The sequence below is a fragment of the Podarcis pityusensis genome (genome assembly GCF_964106645.2).
Source record: "Podarcis pityusensis genome assembly, chromosome: 17".
In the NCBI taxonomy this organism is placed as follows: domain Eukaryota; kingdom Metazoa; phylum Chordata; class Lepidosauria; order Squamata; family Lacertidae; genus Podarcis; species Podarcis pityusensis.
In genome coordinates, this window is record NC_138042.1 from 34,918,167 (window position 1) to 34,937,647 (window position 19,481).

General features: G+C 40.8%; 1 protein-coding gene across 3 annotated transcripts; it reads right to left on the reverse strand.

The window, feature by feature from the left end:
* Window positions 1-1,842: 1,842 nt before the first annotated feature.
* On the reverse strand, window positions 1,843-19,360 carry ANP32B (acidic nuclear phosphoprotein 32 family member B). Of its 3 annotated transcripts, none has more exons than XM_080987008.1 (7): window positions 19,247-19,360; window positions 13,958-14,107; window positions 8,960-9,082; window positions 6,775-6,970; window positions 3,483-3,598; window positions 2,934-2,997; window positions 1,843-2,462 (listed from the first exon to the last, which is right to left on the reverse strand). In XM_080987008.1, exons 1-7 carry the CDS (start codon window positions 19,325-19,327, stop codon window positions 2,389-2,391), a joined length of 804 nt encoding a protein of 267 aa, XP_080843134.1. In that variant the 5' UTR covers window positions 19,328-19,360; the 3' UTR covers window positions 1,843-2,388. The 3 variants fall into 3 exon arrangements, with proteins under 3 accessions (XP_080843134.1, XP_080843133.1, XP_080843135.1); XM_080987007.1 differs by having other exon boundaries at window positions 3,483-3,601; XM_080987009.1 differs by lacking the exon at window positions 19,247-19,360 and adding an exon at window positions 16,855-16,875 and having other exon boundaries at window positions 3,483-3,601.
* Between the last annotated feature and the right edge of the window lie 121 nt (window positions 19,361-19,481).

The following is a 19,481-nucleotide window of genomic DNA, read 5'->3' on the forward strand; positions in this document are numbered from 1 at the left end:
AGCTCCTGTGATATACTGTAACCAAGGAGTCTCTACTGCAATTCCAGAGGAGCACAGAATGTGACACAGGGCACAGAATTCTGCTTCCTGAGAACCTCAGCTTTCAATTAAAAGCAAAAAGAGACTGGCTATTAGGCCTAGTGCCCACAGATTATGTTTTGAAACTACAGGTGCCTACAGAATCTCATCTACCAGAGGTGTAGCGAAATATTTCCCATGGTCAGTAGGTGAAGTTTCAGTGCGCTACAGAAAGCTCCTTGCCCCCTCCGTTACCTGCAAAACCAAAAATGTCTACACAAAACTGCATACATTGGCATAGTTTATACAGGTTACAGAATGCAGCTTTTGATGTGGAATTTGATTTTCAGCATATACATATCCTGGGAAAAAGAGTCTCACTCCTTTATTTACTGTTGCTGGATCTATTGCTACCAACAGCATATAAATATGAGCATTGGTTCCAAAGAGACATATTTCCAGATTTATTTTTGTCCCTTAGCCCCGGGGTCCCTTTCAACTCTTTGATACAGTTGACTTCAGAACAGAATGATGTGAAAGAGCCACATCCAATTGTGTCTGAGCACAAACAGAACAAAGATTTCTACTCCTCACACCCTTGCAGCACCCCCCAACCTGCTGTGGGGGATTGGGGAACTCTCTGGGACACATTTAGAGAGGGCTGGGGGAAATACAGGTGGATCCCAGCCATTTTCTGCATTTAATTCAATCTGAAATTGGAGGCAAGGTCATGTTAGAATGCCTCACTACATGAGAAGTCAGGATATCAAAAGCTCCAATTAACAGCTTTCAGCCTAGTCTGTTTAAAGGTCAAGTTCACTTTCATTATATGCATTTTGTATGACTAGGCTGTAATTCTATACCTACTTACCTGAGACTAAGCCCCACTGAACTCAGTGGAACTTCTGCGTAGAAATGTATAGGACTGAGCTGTAAGAGCTCATTTCCATGTTGCATGTTCTGCAATCCTATATGCGTGTATACAGAGAAATAAGCCCCACTGAGATTAATGGGATTTATTGCCACGTGTGTACCGTACTACATCATTAATCATGTACACAAATCACTGTATTTTGTAATGCAAGAGTGCCCTGGCCATACAACGTTTTTTTGTCCATGTAAAACATGACAAGAGGTAAAAGATGGGGTGGCTTGCTGGTATATGCATTACAATCTGAGCATATGTGAGCACATGCACACAGTGTAAATACATCTTCTTTTTAAGATTTTGCACATGGGTATGGACCTTTGTGCAATCTAAGAACCAATCCTATCTTTTTTCAAAATGTATTATTGTGGTTCAGAGATTTAGGGCAATATTATTTGCAAAGTGGGTGTAAAAGACCAAGTTCAATCACTGCATTTAAGAATAAAGGGTGTCTAAATAACAAAGGCTTGTCTTCAGCACTGGGTGTATTCTACAGTTTACTATGAGCACACACACACAAAAATCACAAAATTTGGTATTGACCATGGAAATCAGCAACCTGAAAATCTTAGTTTTTTTTTAAAAAAGTCCATCCTTAATGGGCAGTAAGGTGGGTTTTTAAATCTGTGGCTAAAATCCTTGTAAGGTCTGAAGATTTCTAGTGGTTATGGCTTCAATATCCCACATAATTCATTGTTCATCTCCTTGACTAGCAGAAGCAGAATAAATTATGTAAACCAAGGAATTTACATGGGTCAAGGAATCTAGCTTCTGCTGGTACAATTTTTTTAAAAAAATAATGCAGAGTATACACAACCCTGCCCATAATGTGGTTTTAGAGAAATGAGAAGGCCACAGAATTTCAGATTAAGTCTGAACATAACAACTTTGCAAGATTAGTTTACCAAATAACGTTTATTTCATTTCAAGTTCTTAAAAATACTTTTCTGTTGTTGCATAAAACATCCTAATGTAAAAAATATCCAACAGCTTAGAAAAGGAAAAGGAAGGCAGGGAAAGCAAAGCATGAAGAACAGTCCCCAAAACATTAGGACTCTATTTACAAAGCCTTTTTGCACAGAAAGTAAAAAAGGGACTACAGTCAGTGGGTAGTGTGTAGCCCCTGACAACCAGGACTGACCCATCACACTCGTTCTTCTTGCTATGGCAACAGTGGGAGATGAAGGCCTGGGAACCCCAAGGGGATAAGTGAAGGTGCTAGCCCAAGAGGGCTAGATCTGTAACCACCTGGAGGAGATCAGCTGCAGGGTATGTGGAATGTCACAGGAAAGGCCGACTCTTTGGCTCTTTGAGTGCTGCACCCGAGGGGGGAAGGGGCTTGTTTAGACAACTACAATGTGCCTCAAGTGCTCCTCAAGTCACAGATCATCCAAGGGGTGGCCCAAGCAATACTGAACAGTCCTTTGGGGACACAGAAGGCCTTAGTCATCTTCTTCATCCCCTTCGTCATCTGCTTCTCTTTTTCTCTTTTCACCTTTCCCACTGTCTTCTTCATCTGTACAATGACCAGAGGAAAAAATACATTTCATCATCTGATAAAAGGGCAGCGGTACAACTGTATTATCCCATAAACGTATTCTGGGCTCCAGCAAAGTCTCCATTCTAGCATTTCAGTAATTTACTAGCACAGTGGCTCACTCACTCAGTTGAAGGAAGTTCAACAAGCACCAAGTACTTCCCACCTTTAAGGGTTTGGAGGCCACTGGCTGGCCACAGCCACCAAGGCTTGTACCCCAACAACCCAACAATAGGGAAAAAATCTAGAGCCACACATCCTTGCTGTCTTTACTTGCACTTCCCATCTAAAATGGAACGGCTTTACTTAACACAATATTTTGGATGGGTTGGGCTAAGCATCTAAAATATTTTCTGTCGCCTTCTTGTCCTCTTCATCCCATTCGCATCCATATCCTGTCATGCTGGAGATTCATATAATTAAGGAATTGGTTTGAAACTTTGAGCATACCTTCATCCTCCTCTTCTTCCTCGTCCTCCTCCTCCTCTTCCCCATCACGTCCAAACTCCTCCTCCTGAAAATATAAGCATGTTTGCAACTGAAAGAGTAGCACTTTTCCTCCCATTTGCATGATACCTCCTGGTAGGAGGTATTCTCAATCTCTGCTGGATAACGAAAGACACTGGATGACATCAGCAGAGAAGCAGTGATGCATGCTGCTGCAGCCAAGTCTCTTTACTGTCACCTTGGCTGAAGCTTGCAACCAAGCAACAGCCAGACAGTGTGCAACACGCAGAGGCAGACCAATGACAGAACATAAATTGGGTAATCCAGAATAGAAGGTTTCATTATTTCAGTTATTCTGGTAGTGGGAGGCCCGCTCACTGTTCCAGCTGCCTTTGCCAGGTCATACATAAGGATGCCGCTCAAACATCACTCAGCAATTTCACCTCCAAGCAAGCAGGAAGGCAGATCCAGTTACTCTTTTTGCTACTTGGCAGATAAGCCTCTCAGGTTTCAACACAGAAAGCATAAAAGCAGGAAATACTTTTAACTAACCTCTCCGCTGATTTCGTCTTCCTCGTCTTCTCCTTCTTCTCCTTCTTCATCCTCATCTTCCTCATCAAACTCCTCCTCCTCACCATCTTCCTCCTCTTCTTCATCTTCTTCCTCACCTTCTGAGAAAGAAATGGTTTCTATAACTTTCCTTATAGTTAACCTTCATTTTTCTAAAAGTTAGGAAAGTTTATAACTGTCTTAACATACCTACTGTATTGTTTAAACTTTGTACTGTATGGTGGCTAAACACTGCAGTGATCAACAAATTTAATAAAAATCATAATTAGGAGACTAACAAATAACAAGAATACACGAACAAACAGAATTCCCAACTACGTAAGTGGGTATACTCAATATACACTGGCCTCATTCACCACAGCAACACGAAGGCATGGTATATTTAAGAAACAATGAGCTGCCCCACAGATGACCAAACAAACCATAGTTGAAGCTTGGTTTGTTCTATCCCCCACCTATTCCTCATTGCCTGCCTGATATACTGTTCTTTGTGGTGCCTTAACCCCAACATTACCTCACCTCACCCCCAACGCCTTTACCATTGTTAGCTGCATGAACACAATGAGATCTCCCCAGCTGCTCTCAGAATGGACTGATCCATACCATCTCCTCTCCCTTCAACTTCTAAACACCAACACCTCCTGTTTGGCCTCCTGGTTTTTAGTCAAAAGTACTGAGACTTCAAGGGACATGGGTGGGTTAAACCACAGAGCCTAGGACTTGCCGACCAGAAGGTCGGCAGTTCGAATCCCCACAACGGGGTGAGCTCCCGTTGCTCGGTCCCTGCTCCTGCCAACCTAGCAGTTCGAAAGCACGTCAAAGTGCAAGTAGATAAATAGGTACCGCTCTGGCGGGAAGGCAAACGGCGTTTCTGTGCACTGCTCTGGTTCACCAGAAGCAGCTTAGTCATGCTGACCACATGACCCAGAAGCTGTATGCCGGCTCCCTCAGCCAGTAAAGTGAGATGAGCGCTGCAACCCCAGAGTCGGTCACGACTGGACCCAATGGTCAGGGGCCCCTTTACCTTTACTACTGAGAGTTCAAAAGAGCAGCCTGCTGGATCAGACCAATTGTCCATCTAGTCTAGCACCCTGTTCTCACAGTGGCCAACCAGATGCTGATGACAAGCCTGAAAGCAGGACCTAAGTGCACTGATGGCCTTAACCTCCATGAATCTGTCAAACTTCTTTAGAAGCCATTGTGGTGCCATGGAGATTGTCCTCTGAAACATCTCTTCAGTGAGGATTTTGCTGTAAAAGGTGCTAATTACTGTGAAGTTTTAAGCTGCATGAGGCTATTGCAAAGGGCAGGACAGTGTTGTTTGAAAAGGTCATGCCTTCCGCCCCCCCCCAAAAAAGAAGTGTTTTAGATGTTTTGCATGTCTTAAACTACTGTTCCAGTTGCTCTTTTTTTTAACCTTTTAGTTAAGAATCTTAAATATGTTGTAGTATACTGTTTGTTTTGCTGCTGCTTTCCGATTTATTCCTTTATATTTCATTTTAGCTAGGTGGACTGCAGTCCATTTAAATTTCCCTTTCCTGGAACAACAGCAGCTGTGAAGTGAAGCCATCTGGCTCGCAAGAGAGGACTTTTTGTGGAGTAGTGGGATCAGGAAAGGAATCTGTTGCCAGGCAAAGTTAGGAGGGAGGTCTTCTTCGGGAAAAGCGCAAGCAAGAACCGCCTAGCCTTGCACGCAGTCTCATTTTTCAGCCACTTGTGCCTTATGACTCTGCAGCTTGATGAGTATTTTGGGCAAAGTAGGCAAATAAGTCATGGTTAAGCAAAGCTGCCATGTTTGTGTGCCAACACCAAGTCAAAGTTAAAACAGTCCACAATTTGTAAGCCAACAACAAACCATGGCATCAGACCGTGGTTTGTTGTCAGAAACCCTGGGCAGGGTTCGGACATCTAAAAAAATCAGTTAGGCCAAACAAACTGATGGGTTACTTTTAAGTGTGGACCAGGACACTGCAGAAGTGCTCTGGTAAGCCCCTTTAATTTCTCAAAGAAGCTTTCAAGCACAAAACAAATGTGATGGGAAACGATCTGATAATGACTATAAATGAAAAAAGTAATGACAGCAAGATCCAACATAACTGACTGCAACCAATTCAACACTGCATAGAAACAGTCAGAGCCTTCACGCCAGCCTTCCTGGGTTGCAAGCCCTCCAGTGCAAGTGACTGTATGGTCAAACTGCCTGAATTGCTACTGATAAACAATTGTAAATAACAGAGAAACAGAAAGGTTCTTTCCCAGCTCCCTACCCCAAATTACTCATTAATCATTGGAAGTACAGTCATACCTCAGATTGTGAACGCTGTGGGTGGCACATTTTCGGGTTACGGACCACACCAAACCTGGAAGTACCGGGTTACTTCTGGGTTTCGGCACTCGCGCATGCGCAGAAGCACTTAATCACGCTTTGCCCATAAGCGCTGAATCGTGTCACGCGCGTGAGCAGACACAGGGCTGCAGGTTGCGAACGTGCCTCCTGCACGATCACGTTCGCAACCCAAGGTTCCACTGTAATTCAGTCGCAAGAGAGCAAGCAAGAGTAACAAACAGCTCTTTTGAAGCTGTGACTAAAGAAAAGAATATGTATCTGTGGCAGCACCACAATGCAACACTCATTCCAACTGTGGCTCTTTCTACTGCTAACCCAACAGCAACTGGTACTTGGTACATGAGAGTGGCTCACGAGGCTGTGTTAATACCCACCAACACTTCAAATACATTAATAAGCTACCAGAATTTAGCATCTAGTCTCTCACACTCTTAGTGTAGGTTGTATGCTAAGCAGTACACAAGATACTCTAATCTAAAAAGAGCCTGCAGATTTTGTGAGTGCAAGGCTATTGCAGCAATTTGTGAACTGCCACCAGACTCCTGAAGACGTAACAAAGGAGTAACTTCTCAGCATCCTATGGTTGCAGAAATAAGTTTACATCTGTAACATGAGAAGATCCAGTTACATTTCTGGAGTGGAAGTATCTATCTTTTAAAGATGTACGCATACTAAAAACAACACACCATTTCCTTGCAATGTGACTTAAGGGAAGTCTTAAGAGGTGGCTATAGCATTTTTTTGTCTGAGTTATGGTGCCAGCACATTTCAGAAGGATATGAGTATATAATGTGCCATCTTAACTCAGCACCAGTCCTTCTGCAATTAAAATTCTAGACGAAAATGAGGCAAGTGCAATTTTTAGGTTGGAGACCATCGCTAAGAATTGGACATTCTCCACCCAAAAGTAACAATGCCTGTCCTCACCTTCTTCACCTTCCTCGTCTTCCTCATCAACGCCATCTACTTCACAATCTGAGTCAGAGGCTTCTTTATCTTCCTGATCATATCCATCCAGGTAGGTGAGCTGAGGAAGAAGCTTGAAGACACTCTCTCGGTAGTCATTTAAGTTTGTTACCTCGCAGTTGAACAGGTCAAGGCTCTTCAGAGAGTCCAATTTTTTCTAAAATTGCAAACAAGTCAAGTTATTATTGCATGGACAAGAAGCAACCACTGGATAATTGGGGGGACGGGGACGGCATGTTTGTCAAGGCTCTGCCTAAAACTTGGTAACATGGAAGTTTATTTTCAGGTGCTTCATCCTAATACTTTTGTGAGGAAAATGCTGAACAACTAGCTGAAGCAGTTATCTAGTTATCTTCAAAATGGGGGGATATTTTGGCCTAATCACATTGGATCTTACATGGGTGGAATCAACTCTTTCCTTGTTTGGTACACTATTTTGAACTCCACCTGCAGTATGGGTTTAATCTTGATCTACTTTATAAAAATCTTGTAAAGATACACAGTAACTGAGGAATATATGTGAAGCACTTTGAGCATTTTAAAGCTCTATATAATGTTATTAAGTATCATTACTACACTCTACATCTACAAGTTCCTCTCCGTGCAATGAACCAGAAACTCAGATGACTGGAAATTCACCTGGAGACAACTGTAACTCATGAATCACCTCATAAAAGGTGCTCCTTTGAAAAATTAATTCAAACAAAAATAAACCTCAGGGTTGTGGGTTCAAGCCCCATGTTGAGTGAAAGATTCTTGCATTGCAAGGGGTTAGACCAGATGATCACCGAAGTCTTTTAAAAAATCAGTAAATAAATTGGTAAAACTTTTTGGACTTCCAGGTTCCTACTGGAAGACCGGACAAAAGCTAGAACGTTGGCAGTGGCAAAGTTTTTATCGGTGGTTGCAAGAACAAACGAGCCCTATATTCCAAACAAAGTGCTTGATTAACCTGGAGGTAGACTGTATGAACTCTGTATTAATTTGTAATGTTTTGTTGGGTCTCTGGACCGTAATAAAGATTGATGATGATGATGAAAATAAACAATGTATCAGCAACATCATCTGCCACCTGCATGCTAAAGTAGTACAGTCTAAGGTAAGTATTGCTGCTTTGATTCTAGACACCATATAAACTGCCTTTAAATATTCCATTTTTGCATGGTGAAATTAAGATGCTTGCTTGAGTTATGATATCATTAGCAAACAGATACTAAGCAGAAAAATGAATCTACTATCTGGAATAAAAGCAAATCAACTTCTAATTTGACTTGATACTATTAACATAATTTATAGATTAATACAAGTTACTTGACTAGTGATTTTAGGAAATCCTTGAAGAAACAAGGTACAACAAACAGAATATGAGTTTTTGTCATAATTTCCAGTCAATATGTTCCATGTTTGACAACAATGAAGTTATGCTGCACAACAGGCAACACACGATTCCTATTTTAACTCATTCTGCCAAACAGGATAGATGGCAAGTGGATTTGTAGCAACTGAGTTTAGAATTCTGACTGCACATCATCATGGCTGAAGTATGGAATTAAATGTTCTGATAACATCCATTTTTATAGACAAATCAGATATAAAATCAAAATCTGCCAGACACAGAAAGAGGAGTCTAATTTGACTGAAACCAATAAACTAAAAAGGTTAACATGAAAACATATTCATTACCAAAAGTAATGGGATACGGGCTTAAGATATAAATGCTAACTTGGCTTCCGCCTATGTAGCTGATGTAGATTTGAATCTGGAAAATGCACACACAAATGTTCATTTGGCCTCTGCTGACCTTGCTAGATACATCTTTTGAAGCAGATGGGGAAGCATATCCCCATCCAGGGGCTTACTTGTTGCTCATTACTAAAGCTGGATTAGGGTCAGTATGTTTGGGGCCAGTATGTTTGAGAACTAGAGCATCAGCTATGAAATGTCATAAGAGGTATATTGCTTGCTTCAGGTGTCTTGATTTGGTCATACATTTACTTAGTGCCCAGAAAAATGACCTAAGCAAGGCATCTATGTTGGTATCAAACTGTAGACTGCCTTTTTTGGGGAAAGGCCCTCTTTTGAATGATAATCTCTGCATTTAAACCCCAGAGAGGCATAAGATTTTTTTAACCCATTAAGAACATACCAATGGCTCCAAGGTACTGATATCCTTCAGCTTGTTTCCACTGAGGTTTAGATGTGTGAGGTTTGGAAGTTTTTCTGCTAATACATCAAGACCTCCAGAAATTCGGTTGTCACTGAGTTCAAGCTGCAACAGGAACCACAAAAGGCAAAATACTGAACATATCAGCAACAGTGCAGTTAAAAGCAAAACATCCACAAGGCTGAGATTCAAATAATATTTATCCAGATCAATACTTAAATTTATGCTTGCCTGCCCGCCCCCACAAAAAGCATTCATAAAAATATCTGGCAATAGAAGCTAGAAATTTGTGCTCACTGAGTTGCAGTGCAATGCTGTAATAAATATTCCCAATTACACCATGTTAGCTTACATCAGGAAGAGGTTGCTACATCACTGCATGCACAGTGGGAAACCTCCCCTTGCCCCAAGGGCTGAATTTCCTTGGGGGGAGGGGCAGGGAGGAAATGGTTGCATATCCAAAGAGGGTGAGGCCAAAACATATATATGTATTTTCCCTCTTTCAGTTTGACTTCAAGATCTCTTCCTGCATGAGCTGTTCACTGTGGGATGGGGAGGGGGCATGGTTTGGAAAGAGCAAACTGGGGGGCAAATTCCCCATGTCTGTCCTAATGGCTCCAGTCTTTCACAGCATGAAACATATACAATCAGCTATGGGTATAATATACATTACCAATGGTTTTCTACCAGTTTAGTTGTCATGGTTTCCAGTGAATCCCAGGAACTGAACTTTGATGGGGTGCTAGAAATTCTTTGTTAGAAGTTCCTTTCCCTTTCAAGGACTTCAGTTCCCAAGGCTGACTGCGAAGCGGGAAGGATTATGAACACAGTTTTACCTGTGCAATCCTATGCAAGTCCTATTAAGTTCAATCATAATTACTCCCAGGTAAGTGTGCACATAGCATTCTAGGCTAAGTCTGTAGAGTAAATGGGCTCTATGTTTTTCCAAGGCTAACAAAATTGCTGACCTAGGTTTTTGATGATTACACCTAACACCAATACAGCTCTGTTGCTCAGCCATTTTCTTAAGAGAAGCCTCATGGTCAAACATGGTTACATAACAGCCTCTTCTTTTTAAAAAAATCACTTTGCTCCAAAACATACATCAGATGAAAAAGCCTGAACAGATTGAAATGCTGAAATAAATGAAAGTTATTGGAGTTGGTGCAGTAAAATACATTCTATACAATTATTCTGTTCCTCTTGCAAATAAATAAAAGGCACCAACAATGTAATCCTATGCATATCTACTGGGATGTAAGACCCACGGTTTAATGGGTCTTACTCATTACTATGTGCTTAGGATGGCAGCTAAATGTTTAGGTTGCTATAGCATGGTATTATTCATTTATAAAAGTACTTATATACCACCAATTCATAAAATACAATCTAGTGGTGTACACACTATACACAATAAAAAAAACATTTTAAAAGTATAGGAATATTAAAATGACTGGCTGATTAAAAAAAAATACAATTCAATAGTTGCATATGCCTGTCTATATAAATAGATGTCTTCAAGAGACACTTGAAAATGAAAAGCAGGAATGCCTGCCAAATCTCTGCTTGAAGAATGTTTCACAGCATGGGACCAGAAACTCTAAATACCTGACTTCTAGTGGAGGGAAATAAAGCCTCTGCAACACAGGGGACAAGGAGCAGCACCACTTGACATGTAATTTGGCATTTAGGCTCCAATCCTATACCCACTTTCCTGAGATTAAGTCCAATGGCTCTTAAATTTATCTTAATCCTCAGTCATCACTGAAATCAATAGGACTTACAGCTCCTTAACTTTTAGCTGGACCATACCCACAGTACTGGTATGTTGTCATGAGAGAATCTGAACAAGGTGCTATTTAAGCGGGCAACAAAATTGCTGAATTAATGTAAAGCTGAATTAGGGAACTGCCATAACGAACAATCCTTGTACAGTACTTAAGTCCATGAGGTCAATGAACTTGCTTTTGCCAAATCAGCGTTTCTACAGTTGACCACCTGGGGGGCACTAAGTTTGAAATCGAAATGTGCAATTTAGTTTTGGGGGTCAAGATTTAAGATGATGGCCAACCATGCTAATTATTAAAATTCGCATTTTAACTTTATATGTGGTAGCCATTTAACACTATCAGTCTTGCACATATACACACAGACAACTTCCTTAACAAAATATTTTACTCGTGAAGCAACTGTGAAAGGCCCTATTCTCATTCTTTCTACTCTACGTGTATTTTAGTTAGCATGCCCATTTTGCTTGCATGTAAGCTCCAACAAGCAAACAAAAAATGTTGGCTTCCCTAGCAGCACATTCCTGAACTGGAATCCTGGTCTAGACTGAGATTATAGTCTCCCATCTTGACATTTTTCTTTAAAAAAACAGAGAGGATCCCAATTCAGCTACATTCCTTTATGAAAATGTTAGTTGTTCAATACCTCTCATTCTAAATAAGCTCTATCAACAGGAGCAACTAACACACGTGTGTGTGTTCCACACCACATACCAAGAAAATGTAGTGTTTCCTTGCAAGAAATATATTTGCGTATAGGTTTAATATACACTATTTCCCCCTGCTTATTAGAGGTAGGTTGGTAGAAAAATTAGTTAAGTGTGTAAGAGGGATGTTGAGTAGCAGTCATGGAAGTGAAATCATCATGGCAACAAGAAGCCAACTACTACTTACTTTACCCACATTTTAAATCCCCCCCATACAATGTATTTTATGTATTTTTTTAATCCCAGGTCAGCTGGGATCCAGAGATGTCTTGCATGAGCAAAAAAGCACTTCTACTTGCCAAGGGAAGCTCACCAAATTCCTCCTGATTCCCATCCTGCTACTACTGTCCAATGCCCCCTCCCATGGTATCCCAGATGGTCCTTGGACTCTCAGGAGTAGCTTTTCAGGGGCACAGGGAGCAAGAAAGCCAGAAAAACACTGTTGTGAGTTTGGAGCTCCGCTCAATTTTCTCTGGATCCAACCCACTGAGTTTTGTGCTTGTATGGAATCCTTATGAAGGAAGTTCTGATTATAGTTAAGGTTCTTGGGTGCAACGGGCTAACTTCAACATTTTATGGGATGGCTTCAGAAATCTTGGAAAATCTGCCAATTAGACATATAATATGGAAGCTGACTATGTATTTCAGAGCTAGCTAAAATCTTAGTTTCACCCAAATTACCTAAGAGATAAGGACTTTGATCTTTATTGTGTATCAATCCATTATCTGATAAAAGAACCTAATGTACAACTTGCACCACCAGCATAATATGGGAATGCTTGTGAAACAAGCCTGCCCTCAGATCTCAGCCATTTATAAGCACGTCCTTAAATTGTTTCTCATGCTGACTACGCTTTACATGCAAATACTCTTAAAAGTCAAATGACTGCATTCATTGAGGAAAAATAGTTTCAGGAGCAGAATTTGGTACCAAAAACCTACCTACCACTTTCCTGCTCCAAATCACTCTCCCCTTTGCAGAGTTCCACATACATATTAGCATCTCCAAATAGGTATTTTCAGCTCTGCTGAAGGGTGAGCTATTTGAATAAATATTGGGAGGGAAAGAACTAAGGACCAAATTCTATGCTACAGATACCTCTCCTGAAACTGAACTCTTCTAATGGAAAAACGGGTATCAAGATTTTGCTACATACAACACTAAGTTCTAAAACTCATTTGATTTCTTCTCCCTTCTAAACTTACTCTACCTTTTGTGACACACTTCTGTGGTAACAGTTTTCAGTGCCTTCATTCCCCGCTTAACATTTAAACATATAAGTGTATGCTGTTGAATTATGTCATAAAATATTTAGACTTATTATCATAAAAAGTAATTTTCAGGTAAGACTTGGAACATAACATTTAACCACATTGTGTATTTTACTGATTTTCTCCCTAATCAAAATATCTCAGTGCACGTACTTTTGGAAAAATGTTTTGAGATATTTATAGAGCACATAAAATGAATATGTCATATTTACGTTAAGAAACTAATAGAAGTCAAACATGCTAGATCAAATCCCAATTGTTTTGGGAGACTGGAAAAAATTATGGAAAGTCCACATCACTATTCCCAAACAAACCCTTTTCATAACATTCCTCTACAAAATTACAATGCAAAGTAATTAATCTCTTAATAGTGGAGTAGCCAAGAAGCTTGGGAGGACAAGACAAAATTAAAGCCTTTCCCTATTTCTGCTATTTCAATGAGCTACAATATGCTATCTTCACACCTCTGGCTCCTAACCATGATGCAGTATGTAGTTCTGCTCCTCTGACTTACAGGTCCCATTGCAACAAGTATTTTGCAGGCAACTCATCCTGCCACAGCTCTGGGTCTTTTTTTTTTGCGGGGGGGGGGGGGGTGAGGAAGGGAAAGGAAGGGAAGGGAAGAAGTGCCATCAAATACAAATATTTGATACCCACAGCAACACTGTGACCCACGAGTACCACAACTTGCCCAACCACACCTCCATAGACAGCCACCATTCCAAAAGGCAGATTGCAACGGCAATGTGCTTTTGCCACTGAACTCTCCAAATCTTAATCAAGATCCACAACACCAGCAACAGGTACAGTAACAATTTCTGCTTCATCTCTTCCTCTTTGCTATCTTCCTCCAAAATGATTTTAAAAATGAGTTTGGATCCACTTCATTCATTTTTCCAGTACTGCTCTCATTAGGACTCATTTTGCAATCTGCTCCTTTCCCCCTCCCTGCCCAATTATGTATTTGTCCAGACTGAGCCCCAAAACAAGAGTTGGGTCTAGAAAAACACCCGAGACAAAGGACTGTGGGCTGAAAGAGGGATGTGTCAGTGTCATAGGAGCTCAGCATATATCTAAATCTATGATTACATTTTAGAAAGCAAAGGAGAAAAACAGCCATTTGATTTGTAGCCATATTAAGATCATTTATAGAAATGGGAATTAGCAACACTGTGCAGATATGAAAACCCAATCATCTCCCACCCAGGTCTTACCTTTTTCAACTTTGGGAGTTTAGGGAGATTCAAGACAGATGTCAGTCCAACGTTTATTAAACTAAGAAACTCCAAGTTGATAAACTCTCCTGACAGCCCCTCAATTTTGCCTTCGTTTGATCTGCAGTTGTCAAGAACAAGCTCTTGGACCTGAAGTGACAAACAAAGAAGTACAATTTACCGTATTTTTCGCTCTATAACACGCACCTGACCATAACACGCACGTAGTTTTTAGAGGAGGAAAATCCGTAGGCATGCCCCCCGTAGGCATTCCCTCCATAACACGCACAGACATTTCCCCTTACTTTTTAGGAGGAAAAAAGTGAGTGAAGCTCTTGGACCTGAAGTGACAAAGAAGTACAATTTATTTAAAAACAACAGCAAGTAACAGTGCACAGAACTGCATCTGATAAAAATATCCCACATGTACATACAGGGAAGTCTGCTGCTATGTAATTATTTTCATTTACAAACTACGTAAACCTAACCGTTTGTTGCAAGTTAACAATTGATCAGCTGCAAAACCCCATGTAACTGTGATTAAGCATCACTTTCTATCCCTGGCTACTAGAAACCACTCCAAATTAAAAGAACTTTCATTTCTTCCAAATGACACCTAAGCACTGGAGGGTTTTCAGAATTTAAAGGAAGCCACCACAAGCAATGTACTTTGAACCACTCTGAAAATGTTGTTGGCATAGAATTCTCTACACCACTGACTATGTTTTGCAGAGAAGCTTCTCTTACGCTGCAAGAACAGCATTACAGGACTGACTCAAAAGTATAGAAAATTTCAATGCAGACATGTTTCAAGAATACCTCAATCAAATTCACTTGCTGGTGGATACCATAAGCTTTCCCCAAAATTAAGTGCAATGCAATGGGGTATCTTCAGGGTGGGGGTGTCGTCACAATACAAAGGGAGTAATCAGATACTGCTGAGAAAAGAACACTAACGGACCAGAGAGAAAAGCTGCAAAGGGATAATAGTGCCACTGTGCTAAATATAAAGCATCGCAACGCAAAGGAAAAAAAGATAACAGAAAAGAATAGGCAGAAGGTTTCATTTCTAAGTATGCTATCACACCAGGTTTGTGTGCCTCTCTGAAAAGTTAAATAGTATTTATTGTTACATATTATCAATAGCACTTTTTAGAACTGCACAGGGGTGAGAACCCTGTGGCCCTCCAAGTATTGCTGGGCTACTAATCCCATCACATCTGACCGATGGAGCTGATGGAAGTTTTAAGTCTAACATCCCTGCCCAAACAACTTACAATCTAAACCAGAATTTCCCAAACCTTTCATGTTGGTGACACACTTTTTAGACATGTACCATTTCGTGACATAGTAATTTAGTTTTCATAGCAAACCGGAGGTTAACCCCTTTCCAGCCCCAGGAGGAGTGTGACACACCCACACACTGCAGCCGACACACTAACGTGCTACAGCACACAATTCAGAAAGCTCTAGTCTAAATGTTAACACAGCAAGAGACAAAGGGTGGGAAGAGTAACAAACAGCTATCATATATCAATCATGTGAGAGGACCTTCAGCATTTGAAGTCTATGCAAAGTACAGGGTTTGTATTTTCAAACCTCAAGTGTTTCAGTACAATAGTCAAAGACCTAAATAGAATATCTGCATGAAACCAACCCAAAGAGGCTTCTCATTATGAAATCTGCCTTAACTTCATTGTGATAAAAATATATGAAAAGCAAAAATTAAGATAACTGCTGGAGTGAAGTGTAAGCATCTCTAGGAATCTCTGTTTTAGATTTCATACTGATAGAGTTAAAATACACTGTAATTCAGGCAGATGAATGCCCCCATTCTAGCCTAGCAGAGGATTTGACCAGAACCAAGACATACACCACTAACTACAGTCTCCAATCATTCACTACATGTGGAAAGTGAGCAAACATGCCCAAAACAAGAGGGTGTGCTGGGGAGTTTATCTGCTCATGGCAGACCTGGTCCCACCCAAAAGGAGAGGCCGAGAGGTAGAGGGAAGACATATTTTTAAGGGCTGTCTGGTATCGGAGCAGAATACATGCATCAAGTCAGATAACTCTACAATTCTACAAACCTAAGAATTCAAGCCATAAAAAAATAATGCATATAAAATTACTGTATTTTTCGCTCTATAACACGCACTCGACCATAACACGCACCTAGTTTTTAGAGGAGGAAAATCCATAGGCATGCCACCCGTAGGCATTCCCTCCATAACACGCACAGACATTTCCCCTTACTTTTTAGGAGGAAAAAAGTGAGTGTTATGGTGCAAAAAATACAGTAGTTTGCTATTTTTACCACTATCATAATGCAAGTAAGTCATGACTTCCTTTCAATATAATTTCAAAATTAGCAGTACTATTACCATCATCTGTTGTAACAGATAGCAAAGACCAGTTTATCTTAAATTCCTTTTTCCAGCTGAAGAATTTTAATGAATCTAAAACAAGTGCCTCTTCTTGTTTGACAGTTTCACAAGCCTGATCAAGCAGCAGATCCAGTGCTAATTATTTTCCTTAATATGTCTGTATCAAATGCATACCAGCTCATTACAAACTGTTAAGTCATTTACAAGATTTCACATCAGATACTCATGATTAGTTTCCTAAAAAGTGTTTTGTTTTTTTAAAAGTTTAGGGATAACATGGCATGTATTTTACCACAAAGGAAAAAGCCCTGATATACGCCAGCAGGGAGAGAGTGCTTTGCCCTTTACTAATGACCCTCAATAAACATATATTAATTTGAACTTTGTACTCAACGTCTACCAAAAATATATTCAGCTATATATGTGACAATTTTATATGAGCAGTCACTTGTCAAGAATTTTAAATGTTGGTCTATTTCTCCAGTTTATAAATAATTAAAAGAGCAACACCTGCATAGTAATACAGTGGCACCTTGGTTTTTGAACGTAATCTGTTCTGGAAGACTGTTCAACTTCCGAAATGTTTGAAAACTGAGGATCAATGGGTGGTCGGCAAAATCCATTGAAGAAATGGAGGAACACGCCTTGGAAGCAATTACTTCTGGGTTTTCGGCATTCGGCTTTCGAAGCATTCAGCTTCTGAGGCGCTCAAAAAACGAGGTTCCACTGTAGCAATACAGATCATTCTCTTTCCATTGTGAGGAATATCTTACTTTTTGAAGTTCCAATAAAGTTATTTACGCAGCTTGAAGGACTTTTTATTTCTTTCTTCTCAAATCCCCTTGGCAGAATTCCGTCATCTTAGCCAAGGTGGCGGCACTAGTTAGCCTTCTCTCCACTTCTCCCTCCGCATTCAGACTGTCGTTACAATTACACTGATGTAACTTTCACCAAATATATTGTTCTAATACTATCTCTCTTTACAGTAGGGATAGATACCTCTGGCCTTCCAGGTGCTGAGGGCCTCCAACTCCCACTAGCCCATGCCATGTATGGCTAAAAGTCAAAGAAGGGCCACAGGTTCCCCACTCCTGTTTTAGTGAGTATTAAATGGACTCTAAATAGGGCTGCTGTTTGTGTGTTTGGAAAATATATCTGGTGCACAAGAGGTCAACTGACCAGTATGTTGATGAGGGAACACATAATATCAGTGTCCAATATCTATGTTGTTTCCTAGCTATTCCTAGGCATCTAATTAGACACCTGAACAACCAGGTGCTTGAAGATCTTGTAGTTCGAACTATTACGGAAAAAATCCTTCCTCAATCAGTGCAGCTATTCAACTGTTTTTAACCTTTCCTGGCTGATGCGCAACATCTAATACAGGGGGGTCGGCAATTTTTTTCAGCAGAGGGCTGGTCCACTGTCCCTCAGATCTTGTGGGGGGCCGGACTATATTTTGGAGAGAAAAAATATGAACGAATTACTATGCCCCACAAATAACCCAGAGATGCATTTTAAACAAAAGAACACATTCTACTCATGTAAAAACACGCTGATTCCCGGACCGTCCGCAAGCCAGATTTAGAAGGTGATTGGGGCGGATCCAGCCCCCGGGCCTTAGTTTGCCTATCCATGATCTAATAACCGGACTGAGTTATTGGCAAAATATTGTTGGCACTACAAGATTAAGGCACTCCCAGGTGTCAGTTTCTGTAACAATAATGTTATACATCAGAAAGTGCAACAGGAAGTATCCATTGGCACTAAAACCATGATGATTCAGATCATCAACCACCTTGTAAAATTAAGTGTTCCAATTACTACCTGCTGAACTTGTGTACTTGCATGAATATTAATGTGTATGCAAAACTCTCCTGTGACAAAATGCAACAGTTAATAGAGAATGGAGGCCAAAATAAACTGAGGGGCCCTTCACTGGCAAATCTTTTCACAATTCAAAACAGAGCATGTCATTAAGAACTTCACAGGGGGCACAGCAGTGTCTCATCAACATTCAGCTATGCAGAGTCCATACATAACAGACACTCAAGTGACTCATGCAGCTTCACAAATCTAAGGACAAGCAAAATCATAGAATTATAGAATTGTAGAGTTGGAAGGTATCCCAATGGTCATCTGGTCCAACCCCCTGCAATGCAGGAATCTTAACTAGATCGTAGATGACAGATGGCCACCAGGAAGGAGACAACTGCTGTTCACCAGGAAGGAGACAACTGCTTTCAAATGGCCTTGATGTGTGCTATAGAGTAACAAGCAGTGGTTAAATTGTGCAGTATCTGCCAAGAAGCACCCTCCTGTTTTACTGCTCTGTTGGTTCAAACTACTTGTTTTTTTCAAAGTTGTAGCTTTCAAAGATCACCTTTTATGAAATGCACTTATTTGGCCATGCCCACCCTCTACACAGAAGATGCAGTACAGTCCTACTTCATCTTTCCTTAGGTACTGTATACATGTATGATGCTTTAACTATGCACAGGCGGTGATAATTAAACACATCATGGCAAATGGAGCATCCTGCTGCAAAGCAAGGACAAATAAAAAAAAACCCCTTCCTTCCAACTGCAGAGGTGGATGGCGATCACCCCAGTTCCATCATTGCGGTCCCTGACCTATCCCCGGCTCCCAAGACTGGAAGGAAAACAAGGAAAGAGTTGGAAGCACACTCTTTGCCTCTCTTTCCCACAGGAGACAGAGGTGAATAGAGAGAGAGGATGGTACTTGGCAATGAGGCACAGAGTCCCTCTGCAGCTGCTGCTGGGTAGAGAGACACTGGAATCTCTTTTCAGAGCACTGGCTGAAGCTGGAATGCTCCCATTCTGCCTTTCCCATAGGGAAGGTTGGGGGAGACTCCTTTGGTAATTCTTCTGGAGGTGCTTACCTCCCCTCCAGCTGGCAGGTGAGAAGAGCCCAGGAAGGCTAGGAAGGCCAGTGAAAAATTGTAGACCTCCCCACCACCCATAAAAAGGTAAATCAATACGACAAGAAGAAATGCATTGCAGCTCTCACTTTTTCTGGTCTTTCTCCTAGGCCTTTAGTGTGACCCTAGTGCCACAGAAATAAAGAAAATCAAGGTTTCCTTGGCATGAACTCTGCTACACCAAGCTTACTTTCCC

Coding starts and splice junctions, on each gene's coding strand:
- ANP32B (XM_080987007.1), bottom strand. CDS start 19,327: ATGGGTGGTGGGGAGGTCTACAATTTTTCACTGGCCTTCCTAGCCTTC. Junction 6,971..8,959: donor TCAGTACCTTGGAGCCATTG/GTATGTTCTTAA, acceptor TTGCAATTTTAG/AAAAAATTGGACTCTCTGAA. Junction 3,602..6,774: donor AGACGAGGAAGGTGAAGAAG/GTGAGGACAGGC, acceptor TTTCTTTCTCAG/AAGGTGAGGAAGAAGATGAA.